The 23,730-nt window shown below is 36.6% G+C and overlaps 1 protein-coding gene across 1 annotated transcript in view; it reads right to left on the bottom strand.

The window, feature by feature from the left end:
• LOC126482097 (dynein axonemal heavy chain 7-like) overlaps positions 1-23,730 on the bottom strand; it is a 482,833-nt gene that overhangs the window by 54,965 nt on the left and 404,138 nt on the right. Inside the window, exon 22 of the mRNA XM_050106073.1 lies at positions 21,663-21,848. Coding sequence (XP_049962030.1) covers positions 21,663-21,848 — 186 coding nt within the window. The remainder of the gene's footprint in view (positions 1-21,662; positions 21,849-23,730) is intronic.

Here is a 23,730-nt window from a genome sequence, read left to right as displayed (position 1 = left end):
TCTAAATCCTTTTGCAGTTCGTTTTGATCTTCTGATGACTTTATTAGTTGATAAACAACAGTGTCATCTGCAAACAACCAAAGACGGCTGCTCAGATTGTCTCCAAAATTGTTTATATAGATAAGGAACAGCAAAGGGCCTATAACACTACCTTGGGGAACACCAGAATTCACTTCTGTTTTACTCAATGACTTTCCATCAATTACTACGAACTGTGACCTCTCTGATAGGATATCACAAATCCAGTCACATAACTGAGATGATATTCCATAAGCACGCAGTGTTATTATGAGACACTTGTGTGATACAGTGTCAAAAGCCTTCCGGAACTCCAGGAATACGGAATCGATCTGAAATACCTTGTCAATAACACTCAGCACTTCATGTGAATAAAGAGCTAGTCGTGTTTCACAGGAATGATGTTTTCTAAACCCATGTTGACTACGTGTCAATAGACTGTTTCCTTCAATGTAATTCATGATGTTTGAACATAATAATGTTCTAAAATCCTGCTGCATATCGATGTTAACAATATGGGCCTGTAATTTAGTGTATTACTCCTACTACCTTTCTTGAATATTGGTGTGAACAGTGCAACTTTCCAATCTTTGGCTATGAATCTTTTGTCGAGCGAACAGTTGTATATGATGGTTAATTATGGAGCTAATGCATCAGCATACTCAGAAAGGAACCTAATTGGTATACAGTCTGGACCAGAAGACTTGCTTTTATTAAATGATTTGAGTTGCTTCACTACTCCGAGGATATTTACTTTTACGTTACTCCTTTTGGCAGCTGTTCTCGATTCGAATTCTGGAATATTTACTTCATCTTCTTTTGTAAAGGCATTTCGGAAGGCTGTGTTTAGTAACTCTTCTTTGGCAGCACTGTCTTCGATAATATCTCCATTGCTGTCATCCAGAGAAGGCATTGATTGTTTCTTGCTGCTAACATACTTCACATACGACCAGAATGATATAGGAAAGTCAATTAAAAATTGTGGTCAGATGGTGTATGATGAGAGACGTTGGTGGTGCATACTTCACACAGCAGAATACGTATAAGAGATATAGACAAAAACATAAAGCTTTAAGGTACAATAGCTCAAATTATCTTACTAAGTAGAAATACATACAAACGAATAACAAATGAAAATGTACATAACTAAGAAATAATCCATATGTTCTGTGTAGTTATCATTATCAAGAATATTCCATAATGATGGGAATATATTATAATTATAATACCAAATTTTGTTCATCTATTGCTCACAAGGATATAAATTACATGCCATACATTATAGTTAAGACTGAATCCAGCCTGTTAAAAGTAATTAAAATTTTGCTTCAAGAACTTCATGTTCAGAATAGAATCACTGACTTAGTAATATTTCCTTTTAATTTAATTCTCATTATTTTCTGATCTTTGCTTGTTTCAAAGTTTGATGGGAGTGGCTGTATATTTTAATGCCCATATGCTTACCTTCATTAGCATATAATTTTGTGTCATGAGCTATGATTTGTAATTGGGTTTTATTTCTGGTGTCATATGTGTGGCAGTCTACATTTCTGTGAAGCGATTCCAAGTGCTGTACCATCTGAGCTTCGTTGCACATGGTTTATATTTTTAAATTGACAAGTAATATCTCACTAAATGGTGTTGGCTCATGGTGATATTGTCACTTTAAAGAATATGAGCTGGTAACCCCATCACCATAAGGGTCATGCAGTACCAGCCACAAGGGGATTTCTTCACCCAGGTTCCCGATCCTGTAACTTGGTTTATTAAATTTAGGTTATTAAAAACTGTTAGCTAGTTGTTCAAGATGCTGCTCATGGTTTCACAATTGTAACTTATTATGTCAACAAGGACATGTCACAAACTGTTCATTGTTGCATCATTTCAGATCAGCTGCAACATAATATGGTATCTGTACAAATGTTTATTCGAAAATTGATCTACTTTTTGTCGACTAAAACAAAGATAACTGAAATATGTTATTTGAGTGATGTCTCTGCTCAACAATATAAAAATTTTAAGAGTTTTGTCAACATTGAAACAGACTGGAAAATTTTTGGTGCTTGGTGGCACTACCAAGCGATTACCTACCCATACAAGCCTACAAAGGCCATCATCAAATCAAATATTGACATCAAAAGATTTATTCAACTTTTGCAACCAAAACATAGACTGCACTGAATAACGAATGTATGAAAACAAGAAATCTAAGAAAGCCAAAAGATTCAAGAAATAAGGTGGCCAAAAGCAGCATGGTTGCTGCTATGAAAGATCATCATCATACCTCTTGACTTGACCTCAGTTCATACCAGCAAAGTTTCTAATAACAAAATAAATTTTGTTGCCACATTATCTAGCACAACTATGCTAAGACTGAAATTGGCAGAGTTGTTGCCTAGCTGTTACATTGCCTGTATACATGATAATGAATGGAGGATCAACAACATTATTAACACATCAACAGAACAACGTGACACTCTGATAAAATTTATGCATCCTCAAGGCTCAGCTCATTCATTTCATTGGCCTCAAAGATAAGATGATTGTTGTGTGCCGGAACAACATTTCAATTCCAAGCTATTTTCCCTTGATACTATGATGTGGCCAACAGTATCAGTTTCCAGAAAACAAACTGCAGAAAGTGGCCCAGAAATTTTGAAAACTGTAAACTGCAATGTTGAGAAGATTAGAATAAAAATTGATACTACTTGGTACTTGCAACCCATGAAGATACCCCTACAGATTTGAGAGTCAAAGACTACCACCACAAGGATTTGAAACCTACATCAAGAAACCAAATTACAGGATTGGAAGCCTGGATGAAGCAACTACTTGTGGCTGGTATTGCATTACCCCCGTGGTGATGGGGTGGCCCATTCACATTGTTGAACTTACAGTGCCAATGTCACCGTGCACCATTACAATATAGTGAGATATTACTTGTCAAATTAAAAACAGAAAAAACATGCAACAAAACTGAGAAAACATGTTGCTGTAATGTAGGCTGTCGTCATGGTATTAGCGCACCATATATGATCGCAAATGTGATTTTCTGGATACTTAAAAACATGCTCTTTCTGACTACGGTAAGTCTGAAATAAATTATGGGAAACAAATTTTCTAAAAGTAAACTGAATGTACTCTATTTTTTGTAATTTTTATTGAAATCAGGATTGAACTCATTTTGTAGAAATTTAGAAAGCAATAAATGAATGATATCGTATATTGGAACACCTTATGTTGTTGTGTGTAAGGCTTCATGTTTATCACGCCTTCAATCAACGTGGTATAAGAAGCCAAAGTTAAAGCATTATTCACAACACAATTTATCTGGCTATTTTACCAAAGTTTATGTAGCATTGTCAGCCTATGTTGGGAATTAAACCCACTGTTCTGGGTGGGAGGGGGCTAAAATGTAATTTTGAGTGCAGCATTAATAGAAAATGGTATTTGTTAAAGAAGTTTCAAATAAACACTGCTTTCGCTGTTTCAAAAAAAAACATCATATTGCCTTTGAATTTGTTGATTAAAATTGCAGGTGAACAAAATTTTGTGTTCCACATTGTTGAGCTGCTGAGATATTGCATATTAAGTTTAATTTTCAGCAAGAGTTTACTCTCCTATATAAGTATCCAATGTTTACAATACTTTTTTTTCATGCTGCAGTTTTCATGTCCAACTTTGAGTCAAATTATCCAGCATTGTTAGCCTGTGTTGGTTAGTCAAATACACTTTGTTTAGTGGTTCACATGAAGGTCTTTCTAATGAGCTCAGTTTAGAGCATTTTTAGAACACATTTATTTGCTTTTTCTACCTTTTTACAAAATCTTGCACTTATTCAGTATTTGGAAAGTGGTACATAAATGAAACTTTAATTTGACAACATTGCATTGTTAGGTTACTAAATGCCAAGTTTCACGTTTGTCATACCTTTAGTCCCTGAGATGTGAGGCTAAACTTTGAAATTTTTTCTGGCACTGATTTTTTTGGGAGATTTCACCTAAAATTGTCTGGCTGATTATCATTCATAAAATTCTTAACATTATTATTCTTATGACAATGCACAAATTTGTACAAGATGAACAAATTTGATTTCTTTCAAAAAGTAATGCCTGAAATATAACAGCGCAAAGCCGCCAGATATTCATGCTTTCTCTGCACGTCACGCATGAAGTCAAGCAATTGTCTATATCTAGATCAGTATTGCTTCAATGAACGTAAACAGTACCAATGTTAATTGGGGCCATGTGCAAATGTCATCATAAAATTTCAATGAAATCTGAAATGGTCGAGCAGGGAAGGCTAGGTAAGTTGACATTGAATGACCCTGCTGCAATGTTCACCTTAAAACATATCTTTGTTCAGATTCATATTTGTTGTTACGCTGCACTTGTAAAAGAACTGTCTATGTTGACTGCATCAGCACAGCTCAAATGACTTCGTCACTGCTGCAATTATTCTTGTGTTGAAATCTTAGAGCCTACAAGCAATTTCAACCTATTATGAAGAAATAGAACTCACTTCTTCTTTTAATAAATGCCTATGTCGCATTTCAATGTAAAATGACTTACTGTATTTCAACATTTAGTAACAGGAAAAAATCACTTGTGTGTACAGTTTAAGGTTGTACATTTGACTCTGATTTTACATGAATGACCATTGTGAATTTAATGCACCCACTGACATTCACTATCAATGAAACTAATTTCAGTCATCAAGGGAACAATGGTAAAGGAAGGGTATTTCTAATTTGGCTTAATCCTAAAAAGATCTAACCATTTTGAAAGGAATCACTGCATTTGGTGTTCAGTGGGCTCAAATTCACTAATCATCTTATCATCTATAAACAACAAACTAACACTTCAAGTCTTATTTAGGTGTAGTTGTGTCAGGGCTGGTTTGAGAACACTTTTCCACACAAGTGACTTATCATTTGGCTCACTCATCCCCCCCCTTTTCCTCATACACTTTCATGTGTATCAGTTTTTGCTACTGCTTGTGATACATATCGTATACAAATCTTGCACTTGGGTGTCCCTGGTGCCCCCCTTAGCTTGGCATCACAGGCAGATGCTACTAATTGTGACATGTCTTATATAGAAATCTTAAAGTTGTGGTGCCCATCAGCTTTGGACCAAGCTTGTTCCATTTGGGGCTTCGTATATTCTCAACTGGCATATGTAAAAAACTGTAAGCCTTCTCGGTAGTTTTCAGTGCCATTTCAAGCCCCATATCACCTTGTGTTGCAGCCTTGTCAAGAAGGTTGTTGTGATACAGTAATGTTCACCTAACTGTAAAAAGTGAACATTAGAGTTGTGTGTCTGAAGAGCAGTCCTGTTGATTTAATATCTATAAAATGAAACAAGGAGTGAGCAGAACTGTCCCCAGCCTCTTCCCCTATCACTATTTGATTCTTTCTAATAAAGGCCTTATTCAAGGCCTATGTTTACGCACGATAATTGTATGAAAAAGTAACAAACATTTCTTTCCCATCTGTTTTATTGTATCTAGCTTTAAAATCAATCAATGATGTGTGATAAGTGTGGATGTTGCAAAAACTTAGTTAGACAGGGAGTGGTTTGCAAAAATTGTAGATTATGCATTCACTGGTGCAACTGCAATTGAGAATACAGTGGGATGATTGGTGGGGCTCTTTGATTGAATTGTAGATTATGTAGAAAAACTGGAATATCGTGGAACAAGAGATGAAAATTTGTGCTCTCCAGGCGAAGTTAAAATCACAAAAACTGAATTACAACAGCTGAAAGGGGCAACAAGAGATAGTGTGCTAGAGAAGGTAGCAAGCAAAAGGCAGACATGGGAATATTTTGTTAGCAAATTCAGAATTCAGGTAAGCAACAGATATCGCTTGGTACCTCAATTACAGAAGGTAGAACCTTATTCAAATGTAAAGAACGGTAGGGTGCAAAAGAACAGTGCTAAGAAAATTACAGATAAATCAGGTGAAATAAAAAAAAAATAACAGTAAAAGAAGAGTCCTGGTGCTAGATAGTAGTCATGCAAAGTGTGTAGGCCAGCAGCTACAGGGACAATAGGTTCTTGTTCTTTATTTGTCAGTGGATCAGCTCTTGCAATGATATTGGGCATGTCATGTTTACATAAAGCTTACATATACATAGCAAAAATACGATATATATTAATTTATGTATGATTGTGTTTATAGTCTGACTGTTTCATACATTTGCTTGTTACAAAAAGATAGCAAATATACATATATTTTATAGAATTTTCACAAAAAAGTCATTAAAAGTACATTATAAAAGGCACCAATGATAATATAGTTCATTTCTCTGTAATTTCTTGGTCTTCACTCAGCACTGCCGAGAAAAACAGAGAGAAAGTAGAGGACAATAACATTGGAGTTTTGACAAAAATATTATTTCATACATCTTACATACTGGAACTGATTCTATAAACAGTTTTACATTTGTTGCAGTTTCCCTTTGCAATGTATACTGACACACTATTTAATTTTTTTATTTCAAGATATTCTTTAACACTGTGAGGGCAAATATTGATCAGATTTCTTTTTAATTTTCTTTTAAAAAGAGACATACTTTATATCATCTTGATACATTGCAGTAAACTGTTGTATAGGATGCATCCAGCATTTACAGGTTCTTTATCTGTTATTTTTAGCCCTCTTCCTTCTATATGATAGTCATTTCTTCTTCTTGTATTACGTTCATGATATTCTCCATTTAGCAATGCAGTGCATTTAGATTTTAAGTAGATAATTGTTTCATACACATATACAGGATGCTAAAGTGAATATTTTTACCTCCTTGAATTTATTTCTGCAGGATTCTCTAGGTAATACTTTTGCACTGCATCATATGGCTCTCTTTTGTTATCTTAATACTCTTTGTGTGCGCACATTTGCAGCATTTCTCCAAACCAGGTTGCCATATGAGAGGTGTAAATGGACTAGTCAATAGTACATTGTTTGTAGAGTGTGTCTATTTACTGGCTTTGACATTTTTCTCATCAGAAATTTATTTGCACCTGTTTTGCTGCAAATATTATTTATGTGATTTTCCCATGTCATATAACTATCCAATGTTACAGCTAGAAATTTATAGCTGTCTGTCTTCTTTAGTTCTAGGTCTCCAAATCTGACAGTAATGTTGTCCAAGGTGTGTTTTTTGTTTGCATGTGCCTGCATCTATGTTGTTTTGTTACCTTTTACAAAAAGATTGTTTTCCCTGAAATAATTGTTTCAACTTTTCATATTCAGTGAAGTCTTCTCTTGCAGGTCATCTGTTGTAGAACTGGTAACATGTGAAGTGTCATCTACACACATGAGTACACTATTATCTACTGTTTTGGTCATATCACTGACGTACAGAATGAAAAGGAGTGGACCAAGGATGGATTGTTGAGGAACCCATATTTCACAATTTCAAAATGTGAAAAGACACGTGTAATATTATTTTTCATTTTTGGCTTTATTTCTACACCCTGCTTTCTATTTTCCAAAAATGATTTAATGATATCTATTATTTTCTCCCTTATACCGTAACAATGAAGCCTTTCTAGTAGGATGTCATGGTGTATACAGTCAAATGCTTTAGATATGTCCAGGAACATACAGCAGGCTTTCTTCTGTCCATCAAGTGCTTTTGTTACAAGTGTTATGAATTCAGCTACTGCTGTTTTGGTAGATTTACTCTTTCTGAACCCATATTGTTCATCGTTGAGAATGTTGCATGTTTGCATAAAATTTAATGCTCTGTCTTTTATTATGGTTTCTACTATTTTAGAGAGTACAGATGTAATAGTAGTAGGTCTGTAATTTCCTGGGTCTTTTTTGTGTATAGGGATTACTTTACACTTTTTTTGGCACATTTGAAATATTTCTTTAAGTTTGTCAGACAGGCTAATGGCTAGAACCAGTTGGTTCTAATTTCAAACTAACTTGTATTAGTGTACTGTACAACTTTGAATGTTCAGTTTGATATTTCATAGAATAGAGATTTAATGTATCTTTTCTGATTATGAGTCTTTAAGTTCTTTGCTTAATTATAGTCAATAGTTATCTTGAGATAATTCTTTACTTCACCTAAGTATTTTATTAGAAATAATTTGGATAATGTATATTGATGTCTTGCATTTTCTCTTTACCTTTATCATAAATTAGCAATCATCAACAAACATGGTTATATATATCACATAATTCACAGATATTATTCCTCCCAGAATATTCCATAATTTGCAGTTATTAATACATACAGACAACAATCACATTTACTTCTTTTAAAACACAGAGATCTTAAAAACTCATCCAAGCAATTGTATGGTGCTTGAGCGCTTTCTCTCAAGCCTTAAATAATTTAACAAACTCTTCTGGTGTCATCCTAATATCCTCAAGGTTGCTACACATAAAATTCTGGGGAAACTTTTCCATTAAGAACTGCAGTCTGTACATCCATTTGGTCTAATGTTGAATGTGATCTTGCCTAATTAAAAATTTCTCTAAAGCAAACAGATTGCACCATCCAATATCTAATTACAAGAAATTTCAATTCTGCATTTAAGCCCTTTCGACAAGAGTATGACAACAAAAGTCACTTAGTCGGTATCTTAGCAACTGGAGACTAAATATCATCATAAATAAATAAACAATTTTTTGTTGAAAGCCCCTTACAAATAATTTTGCTGTACATGTGGTATCTGATTTTTTCCTAAAAACCTACTTGACTTCAAAAATGTGGTTTAATTATTAGTTCTCACATTTTATTTTTATTTAAGCATCAGATTTCTTTATCTATTGATTGTTTCCAAACTTTTCACTCATTACTGTTAAGTTTCTGGACTACTGTCACTGCAGAAGTTTTTATAAATGAAGTTACTCATGACACAATCATTAAAACTATCAGACACTCTTTGTTGTCTAGTTCACTTTCTCAGCTTGAATTTTTGTCTTTCTCCATGTCCGTTTGATACCTTTCTTCCATCTTCTTATTTACAGATTCATTGTCTGCCTTTGGACTCATAATCACTAAAATCTTTTCTCCCTGAATCAGAGGCCTTTAGATCAATACACCTATCATCCTCTTCCACAATATCAACATGTATGGCAATGATAACTTTATCAATAATCAATATTCTATATACAACTTCACAGTAGCAAACTCTGCTTTACAGTTCTACTTTGAGTTTCTCAATTGTTCTGGTACATGTACAAAAACCATATTACTCTGTCCTTTGCAAGCCTTCATGGCTAAATAACTACTGCAAGCTGCATCCCTTTGAACCTCCTATCTGTTTTCATCTCTTGGTCTCCCTCACAACTTTTATCTCCCATTTTTCCTTCCAGTGCTAAACTGATGATATCTTGATGTCTCAGAAAGTGTACTATCAACTGATCCCCTCTTTTAGTCAAGTTGTGTTACAAATTTCTTTTCTCCTCAATTCTGTTCAGTACATTCTGATTATTTATGTGCTTACCCATCTAATTTCAGCACTCCTCTGTAGTAACACATCTCAAAAGCTTTCATTCTCATCATGTATGAATTGCTTATTGTCCATTTCACTATTGTACAAGGCCACACTCCATACAAATACCATCAGAAAACACTTCTTAACGCTCAAATCTATATTCGACATTAATAAATTTCTCATCTTCAGAAACACTTTTCCTGCCATTGCCAGTCTATGTTTTATATCATTAGTTATTTTACTGCCCAAACAGCAAAACGTATCTAGTACTTTAAGTGTATTATTTCCTAATCTGATTTTCTCAACATCACCTGAATTAATTAAAATTAATTTGCTTTTGTTGATGCACTTCTTATGTCCCCTTTTCAAGACACTATCGATTCTGTTCAGCTGCTCTTCCAAGTGCTATGCTGTCTGACAAAATTACAATGTTGTTGGCAAACCTCAAAGTTTTTATTTCTTTTCCTAGAACTTAAATTCTTTCTCCAAATTTTTAATTAGTATCTTTTACTGCTTGCTCAGTGTGCAGGTTGAATAACATTGGGGATAAGCTACAACCCTGTCCCTCTCCCTTATCAACCACTGCTTCTCTTTCATGCCCCTTGACTCTTACAACTGCAGTCTAGTTTCTACAAAAGTACTAAATAGCCTTCTGCTCTCTGTATTTTACCTCTGCTACCTTTAGAATTCCTTTGTCAAAAGTCTACAAATGCTACAAATGTAGGTTTGCCTTTGCTTAACCTATCTTCTGAGATAAGTCATGGAGTCAGTGTTGGTTCACATGTTCCAACATTTCTTCAGAACCCAAACTGATGTTTAAAATCTAGTTCCAAAATCTCAGTCTGAAACTTTCAGTACCTCCATGTCTCTTCCACATAAACAACCTTCTTTCAAGATTCTTAATCCAATTGTAAGCAATCATTGAATTATGCTCTGTTCAAATTTCTACCAGGCAGCATCCTCTTTCAGTCATTTTCCTCATGCCATATTCACCTACTACTTTTCTTTTGCTTCTTTTTCCTACTACTGATTTCCATTCCCCCAGCACAAGTAAACTTTCCTCTCCCTTAACTATCTGAATAACCATCACAATACATTTTTTTTCAATCTATTCATCATCTGTAGAGCTAATTGGTATATAAACTTGTACTGCTGTGGGAGTGATGGCTTCACATCTATTTTGGCTATGACATTACTTTCACAATACTGTTCATACTAGCTGATCCGCATTCCTGTTTTCTTATTCATAATTAGGTCAACTCTGGCATTATCCCTACTTGATTTTGTACTTATAACCTTTTATTCAACTGACAAGGAGTCCTGTCACCAAAATTCACTAATTCTCACTATATCTACTTCAATGTATCTATTTCCCTTTTTAAATTTCCTAACCTACATGCCTGATTAAGGGATCCGACATCCCATGTTCTGACGTGCAGAGTGCCATTTTTTTTCCTGATGGTGGCATCCTCCTAAGTAGTCTCCATCTGGAGATCTGAATGGGGGACTGTTTCACCTCTGAAATATTTTACCTAAGAGGGTGCCATTATTTAACCAAACAGTCGAGCTGCATGCCCTCGGGAAAAATTAGTTTATCTTCTCCTTTTCTGTCACCTTTGAACCTGCTAATTTTAATTTCTACACTCATTTCGTTTATAAAAATACAGAAGAATGTTGACAAATCACTATAGCCTTTTAACCTCAGTTTGTCCAACTCGATTGTACACACAGTTTGCACACTCTTCCATTTTAGTTGTCTACTTTCTGAATAAGAATCTTCTTTTTATTTAATAACCATTAACAACTACCATGTAAAGAATTTTTTTAATGACAGAGTAAATAAAATATACATCTCTCTATATACAGTGAACACACACAAAGCACAGAACTAACTGTTGTGGAGTAAACAGATATATACTCACTGTTGAAAGTCTCCTAGACACTGTTGATACTACTGATAAAAAAGCACCATATCTGAATTCAGGTAAGTGAGGAACTGTCATATTTATGAAAAATGAACATAAATACAAAAATGTAGAAATAAGTAAAATCTGTGAAGTTCAGGATATAGAAGCATGTGCTCATGAGACAATATAGGTGATGTAATATTTGTTGCTGTTAACTGAGGAATTATTGTGCTGTCTGGCAGACAGCAGAAGAGATCTATTTAATTTTAGTGATTTTAATGTATATTTATTGAAGGAATGTGACAGGAAAAGCCACTTAGAGGTGCTTTAATGAATAATTATTTGGTGTCAGCTATAAATGTTCCTACCAGAGCTGCTCAAGATATTAGTGCTCTTATACATATTGCATTCATTCAACCAGCAGGCAATAGAGACACATGCCTGTATAATGGAAAACAGATGGTCAGATCACAAGGGGCAGTTAGTCACATTACATAACTTAGTTCCACGTATAGTTTGGAAGCACTCTAAGAAAACAGTGAGGCTGAGTAATGAGAAACTACTGAATATTTTAACAAAACTTAAAAAGGTACTGACTGGAGTTACAGTTACAATTAACATAATGCTAACTCTAAATTCAAGGTAATTATTTATCTATTTTTGAAAGTAGTTTTCCTAAAAGATAATTAAATGTAACAATGGCAACTCATTTAAAAATCCTTGATCACTATAGGTATCAGTCTCTTCACACCAAAAAAGGACTTGTACAAAATAGCTAGAACAAGGAACGACCCAGAAATACTTTCTTATTGTAGATAGAACTGTAACACATTAAGGAAAGTTGGGGTATGTATATTAGATATGAAACTGACAGATCAGATAACAAAACAAATCAGTATTGAATATCATTAAAACAGAGACAGGCAAAGAAGACACAGGAGATGACATTATTTCTATTAAAGAGAATAGAGACATTGTGAAAGATGTTTCATGCATAGTTCACATTTTTAATAATTAATTTTTAAAAATAGAGGGCAAAATTGGTGCAAATAGTTCACGAGAAAAGGCAAAAGAGAACAGAAGAAGCAATACAGAGGCCATTTAGTGAAATAGAAATTAATCTCACAGCCTCATTTGAAATAAGAAATATCATCATGAATTGAAAATGTGAAAATCCTAATGAAGTGGGTAACATTTCCAATAAGACACTAAACAGTTGTGACCCCATAATGTGTAGTGTTCTTAGACATTTCTACACAATTTTCTAAATTTTTTGCATAGATAAAGTACTCCACGGCTGTCTCATAACTGTATAGTAATGACATACTTATCTAGTCTAGGTTTGGATTTCAAACTGGCTGTTCTACTGAGTCAGTTACTTATACATTTACTGAGCACTGAATAAACTCTATAAATGATAACATATCACCTGCTGAGATATTGTGTGTGTGCTGGCATAAGCTGTCACCAGACTGCGAGAAGACCAATAGTATGCACAGGAGCAGGTGAACCTATCAGGAGAGAGGTCAACGACAGACTTGCAAACAATGTGCTGCCAAAGCCCTCTCAACTGCCAGTATTTAGATTGACATCATGGACCGGAGGACCCAGTCAGTCACCCAGTGAGTCACCGACAGGATGCAGAAGTCGCAGTCGCAATCAGAGTCTCAGTCTCAGGCAGCAAATAGTGACCAGAGTAGTGTGGATAGCAGAAGTTGTACTTCAGCAGCTGTGAGGCTAATGAGGACTAGTAGGAAGAGCTTGTACCACAACACCTGGCCTATGTTAAGTTAAGTAGCTTCGTGTTAAGTCAATAATGAACTCTGTTAATATATGCATGCAGTTGTGTTATAGAAAGAGGATACCAGCTACCAAACAACATCCCCTCCTTGCTTCCCGTGGTACAAGCGTACAGTCACAATGAGACAACACAAAACTGTGACTTATCAAAGGCATTTGATTGTGTCAGTCATAATATTGAATTACAGAAGTTAAGTATTAATGGAATAAGTAGTTCATCAAATTCCTGGCTTAGTTCTTATTTAAGAAATAGAATGCGCAAAGTTACTTTAGGCTATTTGTGTAATAAAAAGAGGGTGCAATATCATCTGCATTTGGGTAAATTACAATGGGTGTCCCACAGGATTTGATCACTGGTCCACTACTGTTCTCGTTTATGTTAATGATCTGCCATTTTATTTGAATCAGAAGGCAGTATTAATCCTGTTTTCAGGAAGACAAACATTGTTGTGAAGCTAGGCAAAGAAGCATCAACAGAGAAAATAGTAAATTATGTTTTTGTGGAAGTTACTGAATGGTTCTGCACAAATGGACTAGCTTTAAATTTTGGAAAAATTTCATCCAGTTTTGTACTGTCAAAAATCTCCTACCTCCTATTAATTCAGTATACCAACAAGAAATAATAAACAGGATAGACGTTCTTGGGGATAGGCACTGATGGAAACTTAAGCTTGAAAAACCATATGGTAGACGTAAAACATTTATGTCTGGCCACTTGTGCCATAAGAATAATTGCCAACTTTGGTACATAGAAGTCAGTAAGTTAAAATATTTTCTTATTTTCATTCACTGATGTCTTGCGGGAAAAATTCTGGATAAATCCTCACTTAGGTGAAAAGTATTTGTTGAGCTGAAGAAAGGAATTACAATTATCTGTGGAGCTCACACATGTATATTTTGCAGGCACCTCTTAAGCAGTTATGAATATCCACTTACGTAATTTATCTACAATTCATCTAAGTTTGAGACCAACAGAGATATTCACAAGTACAACACTAGAAGGAAACAAGATCTGCATTATTCTGTAATGAATGCAAGTTTGGCACAGAAATTGTGTAAATATGCAGTTGCAAAACCATTTGATAATCTACTGATGGAGGTAAAATACCTGATATACAGCAGAAGTCTTTTCAACTGTAGTTTGCAGATCCTTCTTCTTGGCAACTCCTTCTATGCCACAGAATACTTCTTGAGTAGCAATAATTAATCATTTAATTAATAAATAAGTACATACACCTTAGCCCAGAATGTGGCCATGTAAATATTATTTTTAATTTTTACTCCTTTAGTTGTATATAACTGTTATATGTTTGTTATGTTGATATATTCAACACAGTAACATTTATCGTGAGTTTGACTTATGGAAAATGTAGCTGACTACTTCTTCTAATGCATAACTGTGCCATGATGATGATGATGATGATAATGATGAGAGAAGTTGTGATTAAAAACTATTGCTGGGACATAGCCTGTCACCTCATATAGTGTCGTGAGGCCACAAAACCAAACACACTACCTGACTTATAGATTACTATCAATAGTGTGACATGCCATGACTCAGAGAGGTTTGAATTTTAACACAGGAAATTGGCACAAAAACTAATGATCAGGAATATGACACATCTCTGTCCTCCCTTTCTCTTTTAAATGTTGACAACAATATTGTCCCCCCTCATTAGAATTTGTACATCTAACTTCCAATTTGAACATGAATACACACAACTATATGTTGGTGCCCCTGAGAGGAGGCAGTCAATGCTAATACAGAACAAATACCAGGAGCTCGTAATTCATGCTAAGAAGGTTAAATCAGCAGACACAATATTTTTATGTTGTTAAGATTTATAAAATGTCTTAAAATCTAGGAAAGGGAATCTCCAAGTTGAAATATAACAGCATAAGGAAAAGATAGATAGCTACTCAGCATAAACATGACATGTGGAGTTGCAGACAGGCACAACAAAAATAGTCTTACAGGTTAGCTTCCAGCCAAAGCCTTCTTCACAAAAGGAAACACACACACACATTCATTCATGCAACCAAGCACACCTCACGCACACATGATTGCTGTCTCTGGCAGTTCAGTGCAGAATGCAGATGTTGCATAGAAACTGCAGTCTGGAGGGTATGGGGGAGAGGAAAGGATAGCAGGGTACATGTGTGGGGAGGGAAGAGTGCTGTTTGGAGGATCATGCAGGGACTAGACTGCCAACAGGTGCAGTGATGTGAGGCTCTGCATCAGGGACATGGGGTGGGAGCGATGCATTGTCAGAGGGCGGCACACAGAGATGATGGGATGAGATTAGGGAGAGATGATAGGACAGAAGAGGTGGGAACTGCTGTGTGGAGAGTGTGAGGACAGTAGGTTACTGTAGGTTGAGGCCAGGATAATTTTGGGGATAGAGAATGTGTTGTACAGATAACTCCTATATGTGCAGTTCAGAAAAGCCGGTGGTGGGAGAAAGGAACTAGATGGCTCAGATAGGGAAACAGCCTTCAAATCAAGAATAGCTACATGTTGTACTACAGAGCAGTCTAATTTGCTTTTGGCCACAGTTTGACTGTGACTGCTTATCCTGGTGGATAGCTGGTTGGTAGTCATACCAATATAAAAAGCTGTTTAATGATTTCAGCAGAGTTGGTACATGACATGGCTGCTTTCACAGGTGGCCCAGCCTCTGATAGGGTTGGATAAGCCAGTGACAGGGCTGGAATAGGAAGTGCTGGGTGGGTGGACTGGGCAGATCTTGCACATGGGTCTTCCACAGAGATATGACCCCTGTAACAAGGCGTTAGGATTGGGAGTGGCTTAGGGATGGACTAAGATGTAGTGGAGGTTGGGTACATTACAGAACACCGCTTTAGGAGGTGTGGGAACGATCTTGGGTGGGATATTCCTCATTTTAGGAGTTGCTGATAGATAATTAATGCCTCGACAAGAATGTGGTCCAGTTGTTCCAGTCTGGAGTGGTACTGGGTGATAAAGGGGATACTCATTTGTAGCTGGTTCATGAAGGTGGAGGCAGGATTAAGGTGTGAGGGGAAATGGCACAGAAGATATGATTGTGGTCTAGGTCTAGAGGATAGTCAGAACACCCTATCTTCATTCCTTCATAACCACAACACCCTTTCTCACATCTACTTCACCTGGTCCTCCTCATCCCAGAATGGCAACTACTGGATGTTGATATCCTTCTCTCTTACGGCTCTATCCACACTTCTATCCACATTAAATGCACCAACCACCAACAACACCTGCGTTTTCACAGATGCCATCCCTTCAACAACAAAAAAACACCTCACATACAGCCTGGCCACCCATGGATAGTATATCCACAGTAAAAAGAACTCCCCTGCCTAGTACGCTGAGGGTCTAACCAAGACTTTCACAGACAGGCGCTAACCCCCAGCTCTAGTCCACAAACAAACCTTCCATGCCATTTCCCCACACACCTCCAACCAATCCCAAAATCCAGCCATAAAGGAGTGATCTCTTCGTCATCCAGTACCACCCCAGACTGGAACAAATGAAACACTGGCTCTGATCACTGATCATTGTTCTTTGAAATGAGGGACATTCTATCCAAGATCCTTCCCACCCTACCTAAAGTGCTATTCTATCACCAGCCCAATCTCCACAACATCCTGGTCCATTCTTATGCCACTCCCAGTCCTAACCCCTTGCCACAGGAATCATATCTGCATGGAAGACCTGCCCAATTCAGCCATCCAACACTTCCTGTTCCGGTCCTGCCATAGGGTTATCCTATTCCAGCAGAGGTACAACTTCTTATATTGGTATAACTACCAACCAACTGTCCATTAAGATGAAAGGTCATCACCAAATTGTGGCAAGGGTGAAGATCGTTTGGAAGATGTCGGCCAGGGTCTCCATCAGAGGTCTGCAAGCAGCATATCAGCGAAATCAACATCTTCCTCCTCTGAATCACTTACAGCATCTAATGCTCCACCACAACGTACACTTCTGAATAATGGCGTATTAACGCAAAACATACACCAATGGCCATATGTAGTTATATGCGGTGGGCAAACTACCCCATTTACAAAATGTGGTCTGTTAGTAACTAAATGAATTTCCATGTTTGCAATAATATCAGACAGTTTCGATGTTCTCCATCTACACATCATTGACGTTAAACAATTTTCACAAATATGAAATATTAAGTGTTTGTATTCTATTTCATAAAAACACACTTTAATTTTAAATCTTGATTGCCAGACATTGCATTTACCAAATTTGGCAAGTGTCATTAAGCATAATGTAGACCATGGAATTGGTACACCATTTTTAATTTTACCAGCTGCTTGAATAGTGTCGGCTACAATATCAGGTATCATTGGAACATTTATACTACTACCAAAAATATAACATTCTGGCAATCTATAATTGGTAAGGATATAATTCATTTTAGATACTCTATATGTTAACAGTATATCATCTTCAACAGTAGATGGCAATTCTAATTTTAAAGCATCTAATGCATTTTTCAGTTGACCACATACTGCTACTTTGGCCAAATTATATAGCGTCTCCATTATTCAGAAATGTACTTACAAATGTGGTGTTGCTGCTGCTGCTCGTAGATGTCGACATTATCGGTTCAGAGGACATGATGTGCTGTGCTCCTAATCATCCTCCTTATATACTAAAATTCGGGTACAGCCGGTTAAAACAAATCCTGTTATCAACACGTATCGGGCAACCTTTTGCTGGCGTGGGTGCTTGCTCAGATAATTGTCCTAAAAGGACAAATTATCTCGGCGGGACAGTGACGCTGCCATCGCGACCTTGGGACCCCGGGGGGCCCCATTTTTTTTATATAATGGAAGGAAACATTCCACGTGGGAAAAATTATATATAAAAACAAAGATGAGGTGACTTACCGAACAAAAGCGCTGGCAGGTCGATAGATACACAAACAAACACAAACATACACACAAAATTCAAGCTTTCGCAACAAACTGTTGCCTCATCAGGAAAGAGGGAAGGAGAGGGGAAGACGAAAGGAAGTGGGTTTTAAGGGAGAGGGTAAGGAGTCATTCCAATCCCGGGAGCGGAAAGACTTACCTTAGGGGGAAAAAGGGACAGGTATACACTAGCACACACGCACATATCCATCCACACATACAGACACAAGCAGACAGTCAATATTTCTTCTGTTACCCAAGGATTTCTACTAGCCCTTGTCTTTTTACCTACTTGATCCTCTGCTGCCTTCACTACTTCATCCCTCAGAGCTACCCATTCTTCTTCTACTGTATTTCTTTCCCCTATTCCTGTCAATTGTTCCCTTATACTCTCCCTGAAACTCTGTACAACCTGTGGTTCTTTTGTTTATCCAGATCCCATCTCCTTAAATTCCCACCTTTTTGCAGTTTCTTCAGTTTTAATCTACAATTCATAACCAATAGATTGTGATCAGAGTCCACATCTGCCCCTGGAAATGTCTTACAATTTAAAACCTGGTTCCTAAATCACTGTCTTACCATTATATAATCTATCTGATACCTTCTAGTATCTTCAGGATTCTTCCATGTATACAACCTTCTTTCATGATTTTTGAACCAAGTGTTAGTTATGATTAAGTTATGCTCTGTGCAAAACTCTACCAGGCAGCTTCCTCTTTCATTTCTTAGCCCCAATCCATATTCACCTACTATGTTTCCTTCTCTCCCTTTTCCTACTCTCGAATTCCAGTCATCCATGACTATTAAATTTTCGATTCCCTTCACTACCTGAATAATTTCTTTTATCTCATCATACATTTCATCAATTTCTTCATCATCTGCAGAGCTAGTTGGCATATAAACTTGTACTACTGTAGTAGGCATGGGCTTCGTGTCTACCTTGGCCACAATAATGTGTTCACTATGCTGTTTGCAGTGGCTTACCCGCACTCCTATTTTTTTAATTTATTATTAAACATACTCCTGCATTACCCCTATTTAATTTTGTATTTATAACCCTGTATTCACCTGACCAGAAGTCTTGTTCCTCCTGCCACTGAACGTCACTAATGCCTACTATATCTAACTTTAACCTATCCATTTCCCTTTTTAAATTTTCTAACCTACCTGCCCAATTAAGAGATCTGACATTCCACACTCCAATCCGTAGAACGCCAGTTTTCTTTCTCCTGATAACGATGTCCTCTTGAGTAGCCCCCACCCGGAGATCCGAATGGGGGACTATTTTACCTCTGGAATGTTTTACCGAAGAGGACGCTATCATCATTTAACCATACAGTAAAGCTGCATGCCCTCGGGAAAAATTACGTCTGTAGTTTCCCCTTGCTTTCAGCCATTCACAGTACCAGCACAGCAAGGCTGTTTTGGTAAGTGTTACAAGGCCAGATCAGTCAATCATCCAGACTGTTGCCCCTGCAACTACTGAAAAGGCTGCTGCCCCTCTTCAGGAACCACACGTTTGTCTGGTCTCTCAACAGATACCCCTCTGTTGTGGTTGCACCTACAGTACGGCCATCTGTATCACTGAGGCTCACAAGCCTCCCCACCAATGGCGAGGTCCATGGTTCATGGGGGTGTCATAGTAGTAAAGAATAAATTTATCAAAACTGCATGCTGGTTGCCACATTTTTTCATACATTTCTGCGTTTCTGACAATGTATCTCTTGAGCTCTGCTTTGCACAATAATATATTTGTATAGGTACATTTATCAAACTATGTGGAAAGTGCCTGCAAAATATATTGTGAATAGAGTTAGTAGCAGAGAAGCAATATATTTAAACATCAGGCATGGCGTTGCAGTTTTTCATGTGTCTCAGTGTTTATGACATCATCTCTCCTGAACTATGTGTAGTATCACAATGTAAATTTGTAGGTGCATGTAGCAGCATATGTGGATACTATCTACAAAATTTATTGTGAATAGAATTACTAATACAGAAGTAATAAATTTAAATATCATGCATCTCATTGTTTGTGACATCATTTCTCCTGAAGTATGATATCAGGTGGTTCTTACCACCACAACAATTGATGCCTGACAGTAAGGTGTACATGTACCAAGTGTGGTTGAAATCGGTCCATTGGTTCACGAGGAGATGTGGAACATACAGAGATGCATGCACATATACCTACACCCATTTTTATAATATATAGGGACATGAGGCATGTCCATAAAGTAAATACCATTTTGGAAAATAACTGTTAAAAACATTTTTTTCAAAGCAAAATTTGTTTTTACGAGGAAGAGCATTTCTCAGAGTATTTTTCTACATAGTTTCCACCACTGTTCTGACATTTATCATACTGGGCAACCAACTTTTCTATGTCCTCTTCATACAAAGATACTGCCAGGGAAGACAGTCTCTGTTGAACACCATTTTTTGCATCATTGTCACAGTCAAAGTGCCCTCCTGTAAAATCACTTTTCATGTTCAAGAACAACTGGTAGTCAGAATGTATGAGTTTGCGGCTGTACGGTGGGTTATCAAACTGCTCCCAACCAAATTGTTGAATAAGCTTTTGAGTGAAACTGACAGAATGGGGATGTGCAGTGTCTTGAAGCAACACATTGCCTTGATTCAGCATTTCACACCTTTTGTTCTAAATTGCATGTTGATGGTTGCTCAGTGTTTCACAGTATTGTACAGCACTGACATTTCCACATCTGGGAAGGAACTCAACAAGCAGAATGCCCAGTTTGTCCCAGAATACAGTGCACCTGGGATTTTGTGCTGATATGTTATTTTGAATTTTTGTGTTTTGGAGCTATGTGAGCATCTCCACTCAAGTGACTGTTGTTTTCATTCTGGAATGACATGAAAAACTCAAGTTCATCCCCACTCACAATTCCATTTAACAATTCATCTCCCTCATCACTGTATCAGGTAAGAAATATCAAAGCACTGCCAATTCGCTTCATTTTGAGGACATTCATAAGCATTTGTGCAACCCAATGGGAATGCAGTTTGTGACAATCTCTGGCAAAGCAGTTGTTGAAATTTGTAAAAACTCATGAAAAAGCTTTCTTATTGTGAAACATCTGTTTTCATGAATTTCCTCATTCACTTCTCAATCAAACTATCATTGACAACAGAAGGCTACCTACTCCATGCAATATTGCTTCACCCGTACTGAATTGGCTCGCCCATTTTCTCACCCCTCCATCAATCATTACATTTTCATTACAAATCTCTACAAGTTGATGAAGAATTTCAGATGACTTAATATTCTTTGCTTTCAAAAATCATATTACAGAACACACTTCATGGTAAGTGGGCTCGGAGAGTGTCTTAGATATTATCGACAGTCACTAGCAAGAACCAGAGGGATGAGAGCAGATGTGCAGAGCTGTGAAACTTGCACTGCAGTTATGGTAGAACAAAACAGCACTTACTTTTCAGACACACCTCGTATTTCTAGTATTTTATAAAATAATTAGCACACAACTGATTAATTTGAATTATATTTAAGATTAAATTACGTACCTGTTCTAGCAAAATAGTACATGTGTCGATAAGAACATCTTCAATGTCTGATATTTTAGTTGGTACAGCTGGCCCATGAACGAGGTACAAGGCATCAATAAACAAACTTGTATTATTTATTTTCTGAATTACGTCAACATTAGGATGCATACCATATATTTCAGCGTCTGTATCTTGTGGCAAACTCTACAGGTAAAAGAAAAGTTTAAGTAGTTTTTTTGTGTCACATATGACAGATATATAAGTTAATAAGTGGAGTCTCAGTCTTATGAACTATGACAACCAGTTTCCTTAACATCTTAGTCAGTACATATAGATAAGCAGTTTGAGAAAATAAAATTAAAAAAGAAAAATAAGTTCTCCTTATGCACAGTAAATAAACGTACTGTATGATTACATAAAACAGATACAACTTGCTTCAAGAGCAAACAAATGATTAATTGATGTACAGAGCAATTATGAAAATGAAAAGATTTGTTGTAGAGAACATAAATAATAAATATACAGCTAGAAAAGAAGTAGAAGGTGTTGTTTAATTATGCAAAAAATTCATTGTAAAAATAGATGACAGATTGCAAATATCAAATATTTCTAGAATTCAATGTCAAATCGGCGTCCACACTCATCGAAAATGGGTTGATAATTATGGAGAAGTTGTAAGGAAACCTTAAGATAACAACAAGACTGTACTCACAATCTGAGCTGCAGGAGGGCCGTGTGTGTGTGTGTGTGTGTGTGTGTGTGTGTGTGTATGCGCGCTCGGGAAGGGGGGGGGGGGGGAGTGACAAGTACAGTATTAATTTTGCAGAAGTGGGAGTGATAGAGGAAATGTCAATATCTTACAAAATAAAACTTAAAACTGTTGAATAGCTGTGTTTATTAAACATCAAACATACTAGCTCTACCTACTACTTACAATGCACTTAACTGATGGTGTCTCTACATACCGTTTGATGAAGCATGCAAATTCAGACATATATAAAGACCTACTATATTCACATTTTAATTACATTGGAAGGAAAACATGTGCAAGTTGTAAGAGTGAAATACTGAAGCTGAATGAATGAATATCCAGTCTACAGTTTACAATCGCCACTCAAATGGTGGAAATAAGTAAACTACAATCTGAAAAACGTACGTGAGACGCTAATGAAGGAAGAGAACTCGGTCTCGGGGAAAATAGAAGATAATGACTGAAGAAGTTGTACTCAGCAGGTAAAAGATCTGAAAGACAGTGAAAATTTAGTGCAAAAAAACTCTTTTGAAGTGCTTTCTGCCGTGGATTCAGTGAATACGTTGGAAAGAGTTGAAAAGTTGGAAAAACAAAGTAGGCAAACTGTTGCTTGTTGTAAGTAGGTGAAACAGTCAAAATACTCCGAAAGTAAGTGCACACACCAATGCTGCCACAGACTTCAATGCAACAAAGGGAACTGTGTTAAAAAACATATCTCCGGCAAAACTGCAAACTGAAGAACATTTAGTATACGTGCAGCAAAATACAACATTAGTCAGGTGAGAAGAAGAACCTTAAATCCACCAGAAGCCCAAAACAATCTATGTGTTACGTGATAGTGACGGCAGTGAAATTTCTGCAATGTTGATGAGAACATGTAGTTTCAATGCGTCTGGTTTCTTAAAGACAGGGGCCCCATTGAGGGAAATAATGGACCTAACAACTTCAACTGGGGTAGCTAGTTTGAATAAAGACAATTTTGCTGTGTTAATAGGAGGATCAAATGACATCTATAGAAATGAGACATACAAGGTTATTACAGAAATGAAGAAATGTTTAAATAATTTAACCCAAACAAATGTACTCATTGTGAACATCCCACATCGTCACAATTTACCACCCTGGTTGTGTGTGAACCGCGAAATTAATGTTGCAAACGAGTGTATCACTGAAATATGCGCTAACTTTAAGAATGTCGATACTGTCGATACAAACAGATTGGAGCGAAGGTTCCATACAGTCCATGGACTTCATTTAAATATGCCATGAAAGAAATTACTAGCTGAAAAAATATGTACTCACATTTCGAAGAAGAGAGAAGAAAAAGAGAATAAG

Source organism: Schistocerca serialis, chromosome 5 (genome assembly GCF_023864345.2).
Source record: "Schistocerca serialis cubense isolate TAMUIC-IGC-003099 chromosome 5, iqSchSeri2.2, whole genome shotgun sequence".
NCBI lineage: Eukaryota > Metazoa > Arthropoda > Insecta > Orthoptera > Acrididae > Schistocerca > Schistocerca serialis.
Note: the sequence above shows the minus strand (reverse complement) of the source record. Positions and strands in the feature narration are given on the sequence as shown.